Source organism: Strix aluco, chromosome 1 (assembly GCF_031877795.1).
Source record: "Strix aluco isolate bStrAlu1 chromosome 1, bStrAlu1.hap1, whole genome shotgun sequence".
Taxonomy (NCBI): domain Eukaryota; kingdom Metazoa; phylum Chordata; class Aves; order Strigiformes; family Strigidae; genus Strix; species Strix aluco.
In genome coordinates, this window is record NC_133931.1 from 129,443,414 (window position 1) to 129,461,985 (window position 18,572).

The 18,572-nt window shown below is 41.2% G+C and overlaps 1 protein-coding gene across 1 annotated transcript; it reads right to left on the reverse strand.

Moving 5' to 3' along the window:
* Positions 1-105: 105 nt before the first annotated feature.
* On the reverse strand, positions 106-11,773 carry CYP51A1 (cytochrome P450 family 51 subfamily A member 1). The gene is made up of 10 exons (XM_074835422.1): positions 11,572-11,773; positions 10,708-10,806; positions 9,513-9,689; positions 5,884-6,010; positions 4,593-4,767; positions 4,298-4,417; positions 3,654-3,849; positions 2,963-3,058; positions 1,911-2,079; positions 106-1,253 (listed from the first exon to the last, which is right to left on the reverse strand). Exons 1-10 carry the CDS (start codon positions 11,728-11,730, stop codon positions 1,075-1,077), a joined length of 1,497 nt encoding a protein of 498 aa, XP_074691523.1. The 5' UTR covers positions 11,731-11,773; the 3' UTR covers positions 106-1,074.
* Positions 11,774-18,572: the final 6,799 nt, after the last annotated feature.

Genomic DNA, 18,572 nt, shown 5'->3' on the forward strand with positions numbered 1-18,572 from the left:
TTTGTAACAGTTACACCCGAGTTTAGAACAGGAAAGATGGGGCAAAGCCCTTCCTACAGTGAGCACCATGAAGGGGGGAAAGCTGTTTACATGACCAGCTTCATACTCACAAGACAGAAAGAAAGTTTATTACAAATTTATGTATGAAAGCTTTTCAGAATTGACAGGGTTGAACATAGAAAAATTCCACAAGAATTTTGTTTATAAATTTAATTCTACGTTCCTGTGAGCCATTTGTCATCACCACTCTTGAACCAAACACCATTTAACAATCTTACATGAGTCAGTACAAAGGGGGACAACATTCAGCTATTTCACTTAATTTGTGACAATTTTATACACAAACATGTTATTTACAAAATTAATGTTATTTGTATCATCATATTGTTACTTTCACACTTATATCAGGCTTATGGAGATCACTACTTTCAAAAGTTTTTAGAAAATTATTTGTTGCTTTCCGAACCTAAGCATTTTACAACTGCTTCAAGTTAGACATTTAAATCATTTATTCTCATAAAAGACTTGTCTGTGAACATTTTATAGTCTGCCTACTACTCAGCTGTACAGTAACATTTTTTTAAATAATCAGCCAAGACCATACCTAGTTCACTTGGAACAGAATCACAAATATCAAAGGTAGGGCACCACCAAGTACTTTGCCCTGTGGTGTCTGTTCCCTGACGGATGTACTGTAATTGGATACAGAGGTAAAGTACACAGTCTTACCCCATATTATCCTGGGAAAAGTAATCTTCAATTATTTTTCAAAAGCAGAGAGTTCCGTTTATAGAAATTACTTATTTCTTCACCTTAAAGAGTTGGCATGCACCTTAAAAGTGTTACACCAATAGAAAAGACACTTTCTTTTAAAAAGGCAATGAGAAATTTGTAGAACAAGCATTATACACAGCAGCGTTAAATTATGTGGGCAAACAAAACAGATGCAAAAACTTTGCATTTGGTAGATTATTGTTGCTTTCCTAACAGTAGATGCAACAGTTAACATTTGCCACTCATTTATTCAAAAGTCTGTTAGTTTACACAACTTAAATAAGGTTTTAGCTCCAGAATTTACAATGACCTCCTCTTATATCTGATAACAGGGTTATTAGGTGTATGTATCATTGTTGTATAATTTATAGTTGGAAAATAGTCATTAATGAGATCAAATTCATACAAACGAAGCAAAGTAGACCAAATAGTCTTAATCTGAACATAAGCAAAGTTTTCTCCAATGCAGCGATGACGGCCTAGAAGGAAAGCCATAAAAAGCAGTTAGAATACTTAGTTGTTAAATCACCTTTGACAACAAGCTAACTTAGTAATTGCTTTTTTCTAAACAATGTGAGGCTCCAGTATTGCACGTACATCATCATGGAACTCCAGCAAAGTCTTGTTTTTATAAGCTGTCACTGCATAAATAGACCAAGTAATTTGAATGAGATTGCTTTCTGGTGAGAACAGAACACCACCTTAATTTATGTATCACCAAAGAAGCATTTGCAACACAGAGAAAAGATATTGACTCTAGTCCTGGTGTGGTGATACTTGCAAACTGCTTTGGCAGTTGTGACTCCATGCAGATTTTTGCTCTGCCTTAAACTGACTTTGTATTATCAGGTTTTTACCCTGACTTGAAAGGACTTGAAAAGTCAAATACCACACATGTTAACCTAAAGATTTGGTTTGATTGCTACTCTGAGTGATACATACAGCTCTTACTAATGCAAAACTATCAATCTCATTCTTTTAACAGCACTTTCACAGTAAGTAAACTTTCAGGCAGGAATAGAAAGAAAAAAATATATCCTCAGGGGTTACAGTATGGGGAGGTGCTGTATGAGACAACCAGCAGAAGCCACTCCAGTACACAGTCACTCAGGAAGGCACCACCTTTTCTTACTCACCAGCACCAAAGGGAACATATGCAAATTTCTCTCCAGCTGCTGGGTTATCTTGGAGATACCGGTCAGGCTTGAAGTCTAGAGCATCCTTCCAGGAGTCCCTGAGTCTGTGGTTAACAGTGGGAGATACACAGACCTGATGGCCAGGGGGAATGTTATATCCAGCAACAGTCTACAAGAGAAGAGACAAGACCCCACGCATTACAAAATTTCTCCATTTTTCTTTTTGAAGTGTTACCTGACATGCTATATCATGAGGCTTGAATGTCAAAAGAGATTTTGGCTAAGCTCGTTTAAAATTAATGCAGCCTAATACTTGTTTTATTTGTACAGGACACAATGTTCAAGTAGTTGCAGGAACCTTTCAGCTGCTTTAACAAATGAATGAACTTAAAATTTGTTGAAAGCATTTGCCATGGGAGGGACATTCATTTAAAAAAATTGACTTATTTGACTTTCTTTTATTTGTACAAACAGCAAGTTTTCTTTCAGATTTACCTAGCTTATACTGTATTAAGTGCAAGCCAAGTTTTTCAAAGATATCTGTTAAAAACACCTGGCAAACAGGAAGTATCTTTAAATAAAAACTAAGCTCAAGTGAGTCTGATAGCTAAAAGAAAGGGTCAGTTTTGCTGAGTAAGACTGCACGTGGCTGTTACTAGGTCCCCTCGGAGCCTTCCCTTCTCCAGGCTGAACAAACCCTGTTCCCTCAGCCTCTCCTCACAGGAGAAGTGCTGCAACCCCTGACCATCTTTGTGACCCTATGCTTGCTTCACTGCATCAACATCTTGATTGCTGGGGGCCAGAGAGGTCCAAAACTGGGCACAAATAATTTCAGAGGAAGGTAACAACTACCAAGTTCAAGGTATTAATTGCTTTCCTCAGTCAACACCAGCTACACTCCTGCTGATACAGCCCAGGCTGCTATCAGCTTTCATCCCTGTCAGCAAACACTGCTCATTCAGGTTTTCCTTCTGCCAACTGGGACACCCCCAACCTGGCCTTTTCCAGCCCTGCTCTACTGAAGTGAAGTTGTCTCCAACAAGTGTACTCACTTGGGGAGTTTTGGCCATTCTCATCATGGTCATTATAGGAGGTCTAAGCCTTAAAGTTTCTTTTAGACAGCGATCCAGCAAACTGAGATCCTTGAGCTGAAAATGCAGAGAAAATGATCAAAATATAGCTAAGTTTATTCAACCCAAACAAAAGGGTATTTTATACCATTTAAAAACAAATTTAAAAAAAAAAAAGAGTAAGCAACTCATATTTACATGTACTTCATTAGCTACCCTGATAATTTATTTCCATTTGATTCAGTGAAGAAGGAAAAAAGCTCTGACCAGTGTAATCGAATACAACTAGTTTCTTACTGATCTGTCTCATGAGTGTTTCTTGATGCCTGATTAAAAAGAACAGGGTCACACTGCATCCCTTTCCTCAGTGGGAATATGAGGATCTTCTTCCTCTACAGAACTATCATTTCTTAACTAGACATTGTAGGAACTGTAATTCCTTTATCAATACTGATTCAAAAAAACAGTAGCAAAATTAAAATTTACTTGGAGAGGAGGAGCTGGAGGGGATATATTAGCAAACAGCATTATTACAGAGTGACTGTGCCAGATGATGATTCTAACACAAAGCACATGACTATATTTCACATTTGTTTGTTGTTGGTTTGGTTTTTTTTAAATAAGCATCTAAAAAGCATACAATTACCCAGCAGGAATAATGTAACATACAAACCTGGTCATAAGTTAATGGTGGCAAGTCATCCCCACAAACTGCTCTTTGTTCTGCATAGCACTGTTCCTGTATTGATTTGTCTCTGGCTATGAAGAAGCCGAGCCAGGCACTGGTGGTGGAGGATGTGTGCTGCCCCGCTAGCAGCAACCCAATCAGCATTCCAGCAATTTCATCATCTGTCAGCGGACGACCATCCCTAGGTTGAAGGGTGTTATGTTAGAGCTTCATTTGATCAGGTTTCCAGGTACAGTAGCATTTACAGTTTCTTCTAATGTACTTCTTTCTCCTTTTTCTCTTTTGTTGCCTACCCTAAATGGAGCAGCAAAAGATCTAGGGGTAGGGAGAAAGGAGAACAGAGGGAGAGAGACTCTAAGAGCCTTCAAGGAAATCATTACTGAACAGCCAGCAAAGAGAAAGGAAGCAACATCGCGACCACTGATGAAAATCTCAGAAATCTGAGTAAACATTTACAAGCAAAGTTTTTAAGCTGTTTCTAAGAATATAGCTAGGACCAATTGCTGGCAACAAAATCAGTTCAGAACATGAGGGAATATTTCTTATTTTTTGGTAGATAGTTCTAACTGAAGAGCTGAAAGCTAGAGTAAAACATCTCTAAATGACAAGCCTTGAAACCCTTGGCTTACTTGTATGAAGCATCAAGTAGAGTTTGGAGCATGTCATCCTCCTTTTCCTCAGACTTTCGACGTTTCTGGATAACCTTGTAGAAAATACTCTTTATTTCTTTGTGTGCTCGATCTCGACGTCTGCGATTCAAAACACTTCTATTAGCAACTCTTATACAAAGTAACACATAAAATCCTCATGAGGATTTATTGGCGTGTCTAGAATAGCTTACAAACAAGAAATATGGGGAAAAAAAAGCCCAACAAACACATTTAGATAAAATACTTAAGTTGCTTCATCTGTTATTTCTGGTACCTGAAGCTCGGCAGAGGTAGCCAACCTGGCAGAAGCCAGGCAGCATGAGTGAAACCCCCATCCAAATCAGCATACAGCTGAGCCACCTTCTCATTCAGTAAGCTTCTTATTTCTTTCCCATGTAAGCAATGACTTGCTGTCAAAATGATAAGTTCTGAAAGGGCTTCAAACAGGTCTGAGGAAAGATTTGAAAAAATGTTACTGAAGATGCATTTCAGGTGAGATGTTATGTTTTTCAGATTATTCTTGATTTTGTAGAATAGACAAATAACTAGACAACGATTTTAAATAGAGTTCTAGATTGTTTCACTAGGAAAATGAAGTATCTCATTTTAAATTTATGTGTGTCTTTCAGGTCTCTCTTCAAACAACTTTTTAATTAGATCACTGATTTCAACAACTTTTTTCTCAAGTATTTTTTTCTAGAAATTTTTCTAGGAGAGCTAGTAATCCTTCCAAAGTAAGCCATTGCAGAACAATCTCAATCCTTAATAAATACAGAAGGAGTCATACAAAAACTTAACCTTGAAATCCAAATCCATAGGAAAGTAGTTAGTTTTGCTGCTCACTGAATTATTTTAAAATAATATTTATACAATTAAATATAAAATTATATATTATATTAACTCATATATCAATTATATACTTGTAAAATAAGTATAAATTATATTAAAATATGTAAGTAATATATATTATACAAATATATATTTAAATATAAATATATAAGTTTAAATAAATATTTCTGACACTGTTATGCCACTGTGGGCTTGCAACAATAGCAATGGGCTATATCTAGCAGGCTAGTTGGGAAAGACAGGTGGGAAATAAAAGAATTCCACTTTGATCACTAACCTAAGCGTATCAGCATCAAGGATGCCAATCTGCAGTGCAGAAGATCCCTGAGCTAAGATCTCTGACAGGCTCTGGGAAGTCAGAGCAGTCTCTCTTCCTCAGGACTAAGAGGTGGTTATGCTGAGCTGACTCATACTGTGCCAAATGAACGTGATTCAGCCAGGCAACAGTAACACTCTCTCTTAGCCGACTAAGCAACCAAAGTAAGATAGTTCTTTACTCCTGTCAATGATTTTCTGAGCAGCTTTATTCTCCAATAGCCTTAAATTTGATTAAACAAAATCTGTATTTCTCATGTTTCTTCTGATACTCAGTAGAGTTTTACCTATGTCATTTTTAATCTCTTTAATACTGCAGTAAATAATTAACAAAAACATATGCATTGGCCTGAATTCCTTCCCAGAAAATCTGAGGAAAAAATGTATCTGATCTTGCTTACTTTTCTCTCCGCTCTCTCCCCATGCTTTGAAATACTCCTTTGTTTCTTCTTCAATCACAGATACATGCTGTTTAAACTGGGCAATATTTAGCCCAGTTTTGAGCATCTTCTTCTGTTCCAAAAACACCTAGAGGAACCAATACAGAAAAAGCAATCAGTATAAGGATCATATAATGTATCAATCAATATTGATTGATATTATCACATATCACGATATACATTATCACATCAAATAACATAATTAACAACTTATCATTTGTACTATAAGAACATACAGAAGCAACATCCAAGTAAAATACTAGTTTGAGGGAGCTGCAATTCTCTCTTTTACAGTTCGAAAACAGAAAGTCATTTTAATATCTTTGTTAAACTTTATCCCTGAAGATACAAGAAGCATTCAAGATTGAAATATGGAACGGACTTTAGATACATAATCACAAACGTAACCAGACCTGTCCTTGCAAAGTCTGGATTCAGTCTGTGTTCCTTGTTATGTGGCCTCCTTGCTTTCTCTCCACCAGAGCATCTGTCTTCTCTCATGCAGTAAAACCTTACCTCTGGTCTAGAGATGCACCTTTCTTTTACAAGGCCCTCTGATTTCCCTGCCTAGGTACACAGACACAGAAGCAGGAACCGTACTGCTTCCTAGGAAAATGGTGAGTTTCACATCCTTCTCACCTCTTCCTCTTTTTCTTTATATAGACTCACAGCTAACAAACTTACTGGTAAAAAGCCCATTATTAGATGGGAACCATTCAATGGATTGACAGGACATCTACTCAGAAAATTATTCAATGAGTTTTTAAGCCCTAATTAAGAAATAGGGCATCTATCCTATAGATCTGCACTCTACCATAAGCAATACCCCAAAAATTATCTTCCTACCAAGGGCTCTGCATGTACTATAACGTTACTCACAGAACAAGAGGCATAAGAAGAAAGGTTTCTTCCTAGAAACTTCTGTTTCCAGAATGCAGTGGGGACTCCAGCAGTCTATCAGAGGGTACACATGCCACAGAGCAAACACACAAGCACATTTTCCCTTGCAACATGCCAGCCCATCTCCATCTCCAGCTTGATGGAGTCAGGAATGGCACACAGGAGTGAACGTATCCTCTGCCATTTCAGCTCCTCTCAATGCAGAACTATCTGCAAGAGGCTTGGAGGGAGAAGACAGAGCTGGTATGAGTCGATACATAGACTATGGACACTAACAAACTTACCAAAATTACCAGAATTACTGGTAAATAAGTAACTTCTTCCTTTTAAAGAGACATCAGTTACATTCTAACAAGTAGTGGACTGTCAGGAATGGCTCTTCTAAACAGGTGGCTGAAAGTCACTGCCAGACTAAGGCATAGAGACTTAGGAGCTTCAGCAGAGAAGGGAGCCTCAAGAAAAAGTTCTTGGATGATCCATCAATGGTAGAACACCAAAGAAAGTTTGAACAGTTCTCTAAATGCCTTTCCAGTAGATGTCTGAAATGAAATTGTGGTGATAGGAATGTGCAAAAAAAACAGCTCACCTCTAGCAGGAGGTGTTCTGGTCACAACCAGACATGCTACCTTCACTAGCTTCATACAGGGAAACACACACCTAGAAATAATCCATGCATGCCAGTAACAAAACCCCTGCACCTCCTAGCTGTGGAAAAATGTAGCCCAGGTGATTTTCTGAGGAACCTGAATCAGCAGAGATGAAAAGGAGTAAGTCCTTCTAGTATCAAAGGTACGCATGAAGTAGACAGACACCCAATGCTGAGTAATATGAAAAGATTAATCTCTTAACTAAAGCAGAACTCAAACACACTCTAGGGAAGAAAATTGGGTAATTCTAGAAAAAGACCTTATTTCAGGAAAAAAGCAGTATACTATGGACCAGTGAGATAGGCCTTAATCATCCCTATATGCCTGAAGAACATAGTTGTAAGAAATGCCCATTTCCATGGAGCTTATAGAAAGTTCTATAAAACTCCTGAAGGATGAGATTAGATCCCATCGAAGAACTAGCTTTTGAATGAAGAGACATTCAAATCCATCCATGAACTGCACAGTGTGAAAGCAGAACTCAAGACAGCTGTAACAAGTGGATGAACTTCCACAGAATTAAAGAGACACACCAGCACCTTTCAGTTTCAAGCAGACATCCCAGGACAGTCAGAATCCAAACACCACCACCACCACAGTGAAAATCTGGCCAACTCAGCAGTCTGTGTCTGGTTCACAGACGCTTCTCCGGAACTAGTATATACCAGAGAAGAACATGAAAGATGTACTGCAGAGAATCATGTACCCTCGCCACTCCAGCAGTTCCCCCAACTCCATCCCCGACTTTGTGAGGAAGACCTCCAATTGTCAGAACTGGGAGAAACAAGTCTGCTGGAACGACCCCACTTGTGGAAGAGGTCTCTAGGACAAAAGAAACAACCTCTGACTTGTTATCCAGGCTGCAGTCCTGCTGGTTTCATTCACAAAGGGATGGGAGAAGCTATACAAATCTGTCAAGTGCAAAAAACCCACCACCCAAACAATCCTCCCCCCAAACTTTGTGACACTGTCTATCCACAATATAACACTTCCTGATAAAGCAGGAGACAACTAAGTTCTCCTTTACTTACTTACAAAGTGGTGAGTTGTTGGTAGTCAGTTGTATATGAGATCTCCAAAAGAATGGGGTAAGAACAACATACATACTCTGTGGGTCCCTGCAAAATGGCAGTGTGGAAGAAAAGAGACTAGTAATTACTGCCCTTAAGCCACATAATTAAGAGGGCAACAATTACTGCAAAACTCTTTGGCAGGGGAGAATGAAGAGGTATGCTAGGGAGGAAAGGTCTTTATGGCCACAGAAACTATTAGAAGTCAAATGATTGGCATCTATACAAAAAAATTAAGCCAAAGCTGAAAATCCAAAAATAAAGTATATCACAGTGCTGCTTCTGCCACCAGACTACTCTGTTGTACAACAGGCTGTCAGTGTCAACATACGCTGACTAGAGAGTCCCAGCAGAGCAAGTCTATCCATGGAAAAGTTGGCTTCTGCAGTTTAAGAGTCTGTCATGACAGACAACAGACAGAGACAAGAAAGCAGCCAACGCTTAGCTCAGAAACACTGCCACATGACACAGCCACTATGCTTCCAGACCCATGCAGGCTGTATTCTGCAAACATACACAGACTGATTTTTGTCCGAGCAAGACAAACCTTGTGGTGCAAATCGTCAAATTAATACATCTGGATCTAGATTTGACATGGCATAAATGAAAAATTATCTATCTAAAAGCTCTCTCAGAAGGAAGACCTAAAGTTGCTTGCAAGGGAAAAGTAAACCTCCATCAGCAGCATGCTATAAGGGAAGGGGAAAAAAAAGAGACTCACTTATTAGTTTTTCCTCTGTGATGGGATTAGATGGTTTCGAGAACAAAAAAAAAGCATCCAGACTGACAAATGGCCAGGTGGTAAAAAAGCAACTTAAACATGTTCAGTCTTGATTATCCAACTGAGACAATTTACCTGCAATACGCCAGAATTGCATATGAACTCCATCATACAGAGCCAAGAGCTCAGGGCTGCCTACTCAGGATTTAAATTATGCCAATTTTCTACTCATCTTATATTAAAATTACATACCATATTAGGGACATCATAAGCAACTCCCTTGCCAAAAACTGGTGTAGTTAACCGAGAGTATACATCCTCTGCGTTCAGATCTTCATTTTTACTATTGAAGAGTAGAGCAGCAGCATCACTACCCAGTAAGTATGTGAATGTCTTGCCAGCCATAGTGAAACTGAACACAGGTCCATACTAAGAGAGAAAAAAAACCAAAACAAAGCAATTTATTTTAAATAAGAACATAAATCATTAAGTCTGTCTCTCTTTATGTACAGGCTTCCTAAATCACTCTCCTAAGAAGTATCTAGAGATTTAATACAGATATAAATATTTGAAACCACATTCAAATTCTGTTCTCAATATACTTACTAGAGATATCTAACGTTATAACAAACACACATGATCTTGCACTTTTTAAAACCATTTAGTTTAAAAACTGTAAATAAAAGATCAGTTTCACTATGAAAACTAGCAGGGAGATTACCGCACATATAGCCTCCAGTTACCTACAAACACTGTCTCAAAAAATTCTGGATTTGGAGTTACGCACATGCAAGTAAGAGCAAGTAAAATTTTAAAGTTTAAAAGTCATCTCCAGCAGATCTTCACATACTAAATTTGGCTTTCTCTAAGCTAACCAAGCTAACATTTAAGCTTATGACTCTAGAAAGTTTTAGACAATGCGAAACAAATCAGTAAATCTTATTTCATTGCAATTAAAGCTCTACTGCCTTAGTCCCATTTCTTTTGGGCTGTTATAATATAAAACATACTGAGACTTTATACACTGGTCATTTTAACATTGGAGATTAACAATTAAAATTCATCAAATTGCCTACAGAAGCAGTCAGCTACATTCCAGCCTGGTCATAGCTTTTAGTAAAGTGAGATTAAAAGTTCCCAGTTAAGGCAAGAAATAACATCATAAAAATGACTTTTTCATTAACTTGTGATTCAGCTGTGAGCATTACCGAAATACACAGACATATTTTTTAAATCTGAATCACAAGAGGTATCTCAGAAAACACTATTTCTCTAACAATGTACATTAAAAGATCTGAAGAAACCAGAGCCTACTGTGCACACTCTATTCCATATTCGAGGTGGTAAATGAGAATGAACCGATTTTAAGGAAGCTCCAGATAGAGAGCTTATCAGATACACAAAAATGTTTTAGCATATGCTCAGCCAGCCATGTGGGAAAACATACCTTGTCATAAGCATTTTCCAAAAATTCAATGGGACTTTTTCCAAATGCAATTGCATGTCCAAGGAAAGGGATGCTTGATGAAATATAAGGTGGGTATTTCTGAGGAAGAAAGAGAAAAATAATTATTGAATTTTCTTCAGAGAGTAATAAAATCACATCCATTTACATAAAAACCAAACACAGAGAAGGCTTTATACCTGTTTTGTTTAAACCCTTTTGTGAAAAGGCCAGCTTTGGATAGCTGATTATCTTTTTAAACAGAGTAAGAGTGAGCCACATTTAAAAGCAGCAGAGGTTAAAATAAAATGAATACGATTAAGACTCTTGCTAACCTCCCTCTGAAAGCAAAGCACAGAGATGCTGCAAGCGGAAGGAAGGTAGCCGGAAACAAAACAGGGTTGCCGATTTCTTAAACAGCTCCCCAGAAGCATCAGCCTCGGTCTAGCAACGAGCTCCCTCCACACGGACGTGGGGACCTTCTTTTAAACTGCACTGACGCCACGGCGCCGGGCACCGCCTTCGCCTCGGCCAAACCCGAGCACCTCCGCTTCAGGCGGCAGCCGCCAGCCGGGCGGCGGGGCGGGCCAGCCCAGCACCCCCCCGTCAGACACCGGCCCCGCGGAGGCGGCGGGGAACGCTCCCGGCTCGCCGCAGCCCGCTCCCGCACGCGCGCACCTACCGCCCCTCCCTCCGCGCTCCCCCAGAAGGGCCATCCCGAGGCGAGCGCGCCGCTACCCTGCCCCCGCCACCGACGGGACACAGCCCGGCTGCCCGCTGCCCCCGGCCCCCTCGCGCTCCCCCGCGCTCGTCCCGCGGCGACCACCCCTCCGCGGCTGGCGGAACCGCGCATCCCCCAGCGCCCACCCTCTGGTCGGACCCGACGTGGCGCCGGTAACCCAGCTGGAACAAGTAGCCGAGGCTCAGCGCGAAGGCGGAGGCGGCCAGCACCAGGGAGAGGGGGTTGCCGACGGCCACCCGCTCCAGCAAGGACCCGCCGACCTCCATCAGGCTCAGCATCACCATCGCCGCCGCACGCCGGGCTACCGGTACCCGCGCGGAGAGGCGGGGCGGGGCGGGGAGGGGCAGGGCGGGGCGGGGCCCGCCGCCGCCCCGCCCCCGCCCCGCCCCCCGGCGCTGGGCTGATCTCTGCCTATGTGACGATTCCCGGCGCCCGAGCCAACCGGCGGCCGCGCTCTACGGGGTGACGGCATCTGCCGGGCTGCGAGGGGCGCCATTGGACGGGCGGGGGGCGGGGCGACGGGCCCTGGCCGCTGGTTGGCTGCCGGCGGGCGAGGGCAGCATCCTCCCGGGCCCCGCCGCGAGCCCTAGCCGCCCAGCGCCCGCTCTGCGGGGGGGCGGGGCCCGTCTGCCTCCCGCTCCCGGGGAGCGGCCCGAGGCCGCCCCAGAGCCCCTGACCCCAGGCTCCTCGGCCTGGCCTGGCCCGGGCCGAGCCCCGCTGCCGCCCTTGGCCGTTGACCAGCTCGGTGGCCTCCGCGCAGCGCTCAGCCCCGCGGGGCCGCAGCAGCTTCCTGGCGCCACAGCCCGCGGGTAGCAGCAGGCGGGGGGATAAACACGTGTCGGGGAGAATCACACGTGGGTGAACCATGTGTGTGCTGAACGCGCGTGGGGAGGTGATAGGTGCGGGTATGAGCTTGTGTGGGGATCAGGCGTGTCAGCCCCAGGTGAGCTGACACCCACACACACAATGCTACAGGCCTGGGGAAGAGTGGCTGGAAAGCTGCCCGGTGGGAAAGGACTCAGGGGTGTTAGTCGACAGCTGGATGAACATGAGCTGGCAGTGTGCCCAGGTGGCTAACAGCATCCTGGCTTGTATCAGAAAAGGTGTGACCAGCAGGGCTGGGGAAGTGATCTTACCCCTGTACTCAGCACTGGTGAGGCCGCACCTCAATTACTGTGTTCAGTTTTAGGCCCCTCACTACAGGAAAGACATTGAGGTGCTGGAGTGTGTCCAGAGAAGAGCAACGAAGCTGGTGAAGGGTCTAGAGAACAAGTCTTACGAGGAGTGGCTGAGGGAACTGGGGTTGTTTAGCCTGGAGAAAAGGAGGCTCAGGGGAGACGTTATTGCTCTCTACAACTACCTGAAAGGAGGTTGTAATGAGGTGGGTGTTGTCGGTCTCTTCCCAAGTAACAAGTGATAGGACAAGAGGAAATGGCCTCAAGTTGCGCCAGGGGAGGTTTAGATTGGAAATTAAGAAAAATTTCTTCACCGAAAGTGTTGTCAAGCATTGGAACAGGCTGCCCATGGAAGTGGTTGAGTCACTATCCCTGGAGGTATTTAAAAGACGTGTAGATGTGGCGCTTAGGGACATGGTTTAGTGGTGGACTTGGCAGTGCCAGGTTAACAGTTGGACTTGATTTTAAAGGCCTTTTCCAGCCTAAATGATTCTACGATTCTGTGATTCTATGTGTTTATCCCATGCATGGTCACCCCACATGAGTCCATTCCCATGTGAGGGTGACACACATGGGTATGAACTTGCGTGGAGAGAAATGCACATGGGCATGAACTCATGTGGAAAGACCATGCATGGGTTGAACTCGTGTGGGCTGAATGCGTGTGGATGTGGACATATTGAGTATGAATTCACATGAGAGAACCATGAGTGGGTATGAACTCACGTGGGGATAAATCGCATGGCCAAGCAATGTGTGGGACAAACTTGCCTGCGGAGAAGCATGAGTGGGTACGAGCTCATGTGGGGATAAACACACATAGGTATGGACTCAGGATAAAAATGAGAAACATGGGTATTAACTCATGTGAGGGGAAACTCACATGGGATGCGTGGGTAAAACATGTATGTGGAGGAATGTGTGTGGGGACATGTGTGAGGGGATTACATGTGCACCAGGGGGCCTGCCTAGGATAACCCACATCAGGTAATCCACCCGGGATAATCCACACCAGATAACTCACCCAGGATAACCCACACCAGGTAACTGACTCACACCAGATAACCCACACTAGGATAACCCACCTGGGAGAAGCCATGCCAGAATGACCCACCCTGGATAACCCATGCCAGAAAACCCACACGGGATGACCCACCCATGATAACCCATGTGAGCTATCCCATTCTGGATAACCCATACCAGAGAATCCACACAGGACAACCCACCCGTGGTAATCCACACCAGATTACAGGCGGTGACAGGCTGTATTACACCAGCAATGTTACTCAGACAACTGAGCGCACAGACACACATTCTCTGCAGCAGAAAAAGGTCCGTCTTGTAAACGACAGGACGCTGCCCAGCACGTGCCGTAGTGACCAGTGCTTTGTGCGTGTCAGGCCTTTATTTGCCTGATGATCACACTTGCAAAAATCATTCCACTTAAAAAGGTTTCACAGATGGGTCCCCTACAACAGCTGTATTAAAAATAGTAGATTTTATAGAGAATGCTCGGTTAGAAGCCATGGCAGATTACAGTGGTATACACTAAAAACTGGAAAACTGTCTTCTTCTCGGTTGTGTGCTTCACCACCCTCTTATCTTGTGATGTATTTATACTCCTTGGGGAACAGTTCAATGCTTACATTTTACTAATGGATTGAATGCCTGATACTCACCACTCAGGTCAAGCTGCTGTAGATTTCTTAGTGATGTAATAGATTTGGGGAGCTGGCCGATATCATTATTATTTGCAATTAAATGGACTAAATACTCCAGTTCCCCAATGCTGTTTGGAATTTCCTTTAATGCATTCTGAGATACATGCAGTTCCCTGAGGCAAACCAGTTTAGATAGCTCCTCTGCAATTTTAGATAATTGATAAATAAAACAGTTCATTTATTTAGATACAACTCTGTCTTCTGTAAAAAGTTTAAAAGGTAACTTTCCTGCAGGCAAAATAAGATTCCATAATTTAATTCCAAATAAAAGTTTCTGACCTTTGATTCTAGTGAAATTGGTATTTTCCAATAAAAATATGGATGCTGAGCACAGAAATTTGCAGGGAAGCTTTTTAGACGTGTTACTAGAAAGGCAATAAAAAACATGCACTAGTATCTCTATAGCTGGAACTTTGGGAGATGTTCTTTTGGTCATTCTTATCATTAATGAAAAATTTAACAGTCTAATTTTATTTTCTGTTTTCTTCAGCCCCAAGGTAGTGAAATATGCAATTTTTTTTCTTTTTGGTTCTGTCCTCCCTTTGGTCTTTTCTAATTTTTATTTTCCTTCTTGGAACTTCAACTGTTTCCAATTATTGTGGAAACTAAAGCTACAGCTCTCTGAGAAATGGATGTAAGATTGCATACTTTTTGCTCCTGGGTCTGAAGCAAGCCAGCCCTTGGAAAGGATCATAACCACAGTTAAAATATAAAGAAATATGAACCTTCTCTGAAATCAGGTATGAAATACTGATTTTTGCAATTTCTGGTGAAAAGAGAGATTACTCATCAGGAGATTGTTTTGCTCTGTTCCTTAGTATTAAAAAAAGAAAATAAATTAGACTTTGGATTTTAGAAATGTGAAGGAATTTTCTCTGTTATAAGAGATCAGGGATGCAGTATAGCTTTTCTTGTTTCAGTTAGTGAAAGTTTAATGAGCAACTAAATAACACACTGTCGATGTCTCCAGTGAAGAAAGATGACATATTTCAAAAGGAAAAGATCCAAACTGGGTGTTTGGTACATTTAAGTATTTGATCGCTTCCAGATTTCTGATCTGGAAAGGAATGCTCTTTATTTGATTATTTGAAATGTCAAGTGTTTTCAAACACTTTAAAGAACAGAATTCTTCAGGGAATGAGTCAAACTTATTATGGAGTAACAGCAGTACCTGAAGAGCCTTCACCTGGGACACCACTGCTGGCATGCTAGTGATTTCATTCTCACTTACATCCAAGTAAACTGATTTTGTAGGGCCACACAAGCATGCAGAAGATGAGAACAGTTTATTTTTGTTTAACTCTAGATGCCCCAAATCTTTAATGTCAGAAATTCCAGGTATTATTTCTGAAATAGAGTTGCCACTAAGATTTAAGGATTTAAGATCAAATAGAGCACACAATGCATTTGGAAACTGAGAGCACACTGCTGAGGTCAGCCTTGGTTACCTATGTACAATTTTGTAATTCAGCAGGAATATAGCTTAATGTGTTTGCATAAAACTCTGTTTTGGAGAGGTCTTTTAAATGCAATATTTGTTCATCCAGTGAGTCCAGTCAGTTTCTACTTAAAAAAAAAAAAATCTCCTTTTAATGCTTAAGTCTGTGAATATTAGCAGGAAGCTGGATTAATTGATTATTATATATAATTAGATGTTTCAGCATGGTACAGTTGCAAAGATTATCTGTCATGCTTTTGAATAAATTTTTGCAAGGTTCAGAAACCAAAATTTTGCCAACCAGAAAATCTGCACAGGCAAAAATATAAGGTTATTGTTACTAATTGAAAATTCTTGTCATTCCTTAAGCTCTTTAATATCCTTTGGTAAACCTGAATCGAATTCTAACATATGCTTGAGTTTTACTAGATGAGGAAGGTAGCAAAGAACCCTTGAGAATACTGAGATTGGAGTGGAATGAATGTTGAGTACCTTCAAATTTTTCATGTCTACTATGGTATCTAGTAAAGTTTTTCTCTTGTTGCCTGCAAGCTCTAAAGTTTCAGGGCTTTCCAATGCAAAAGGAAATTAATCAGTGTTGCAGTGATTGAGAAAGAGTTCCTTAACATTTAGGATCTTTGACAATTCTTTAGGGAGACATGATAGAGAACTGGTTGTGACTGACCTTCAGTACCATCAGTTTATGAAGTATGGATATTTCTGGTGGCAACAGTGTCAGTCTATTTCTTTCAAGTAACAGGATTTCCAGATCAGTTAGATTACCTGTATTTGAATGCAATGTTTTTATTTGATTGTTGTGTAAGAGCAAATATTTTAAATTTTGGTTTTCAAAAGCAAGCAGAGGCATGCTCCCTATATCATTTAGTCTGTGTGAAAGTCTCATCTTTTTCTTCAGGCAACATATATGTTTATCCATTTTCATCACTTTCAGGATCTATTGCTGCTAGTAATATGTCTGGTCTGGCACCTCCATTGACAGCTTCTGGAAGAACTCGTTTTCAGCTGATGTAAGTAGTGTGTGTTTTCTCACACCTGTTTCAGAGACACCTTGAGGCACCGTGGCAGCATTTATCTCAGCTGAGAATTCACATTCATACCTTTTTTTCAGGTAAATCACTTCTTGATCTATTTTCAGTCATTTTATGGCTTTCCTCATTGCCAGCTGCTTTAGGAACTTTATGTGAAATATCACTCACACTTTTCATAGTTAGGTTGGCTACTTTAGGATTCCCTGATGAACGTAATGGAGCTTTTCTGGCATCAGTAACAACGGGAATCTCACAAAAGCTTTTGTGTAGTCCTTTAGTATTTAGACCACTTAGAATTTCATCTTCTTCCTTCTCCAGAGGCATCGTTCATTTTTCTGTGTTGCTAATTGGTTCTTATCAGTATTTTTTAAGAAATCAAACTGTAAGTGTGAAACCTATGTATAATAATATGTATTAACGTTAGTAGACTGAGCTAGCAATTGTAAGACATCTTGACAAAAATCTAGGCTTATTCCACATTTGTGAACTCCCACTTCTCTGTTAACCCTAAAAAAGGGATTATTTTACTGCAGTGCTTGCTACTTTAATACGTTGTTTCTTCCAGACAATAGACTACAGATCACAAAACATGTATCAGAAATGTGCGATTTGTTGCTTGACATTTCATAGAATAGCCCAACCTGTCTCAGACAACAGACACTGCTCAGCTTAGAGGACGTTCTACAGTTCTCTAGAGCTGTGTTTGCATGTTCTTCCTGCTTTAAACTTTAATTTACTATGTTAAACTTTAGTTCTCCTGCTACTGATGATGTATCATCATAAACAGTATTTTCCCAACCTCACTTGACTGCCCGTTGACAAACCAAAGGTATTAGCTGGTCTTTTCCTCTCCCCTTATAGGCAGATTTATACCATCTTACTCTGTAAGTCTTCAAACACGAGTCCCTCAAATAGATATAAATATTTTCCTAGTTCCTTTAATACAAGTCTTTCTGCTGACAGGGTAAAGTTGTACAAAATTAATTATAATATCCTTCCCTCATATTAATAAAAAATCTTTAAGGTCAAGCAGAACCTTTGCAGACCATGTATGTCATTTCTGTTGAGCTTGTACCTGCATTTTTTCAGTAACAACCTATTTTCTGAAGCACATCTGTTGTCCGAAAAGCGGATTTGTCACCCAGTGTGCAATAGGTCAATCATCACACACTCAGGAGAGGCATTGCTTATTTATTTTATGGTTGCGCAAACCTAGGTGCTCAGTGGTTTCCCACAATCAAGCACACCAAGGGCTTTTCACACTATATTTATACACAAAACTTGCAGAGTTAGTGATTTTCCAAGTCCATCCTCTCTACGATGATTGGTTAGTAATTTACATACAATTATAATACTGCTGACACAATACTTCTACTACTATGCATGCTCAGGGGAAGGGTCTTCACTTGGGCAAGGGTCTTCTTGACCTATAGGCATGATTTTTAGTATTATAATGAGGGTAGTTCAGCTAAGGATACCTGGACCTTGAGTTTGCTTGCCAGGTTGGCAATGTACCCTCTTCAAGGTCTAATGGCTCCAGGATGTCCTTGCTCAAAGGCTATCTACTTGCTTTTCTGATTAGAGATGCCTGTGGCTTTAACATATACAAAGAACGTCTTTCTTGACCTAAGCATAATATTGCTACGTTGTTCTAAAAGTTTAACCTTCAACAGATCTAGCCCTGGGCTAACAATGGTAGGGAAACCCTGACTTTCTAGAGTAACTTTTCCCTGTACAAAGCAG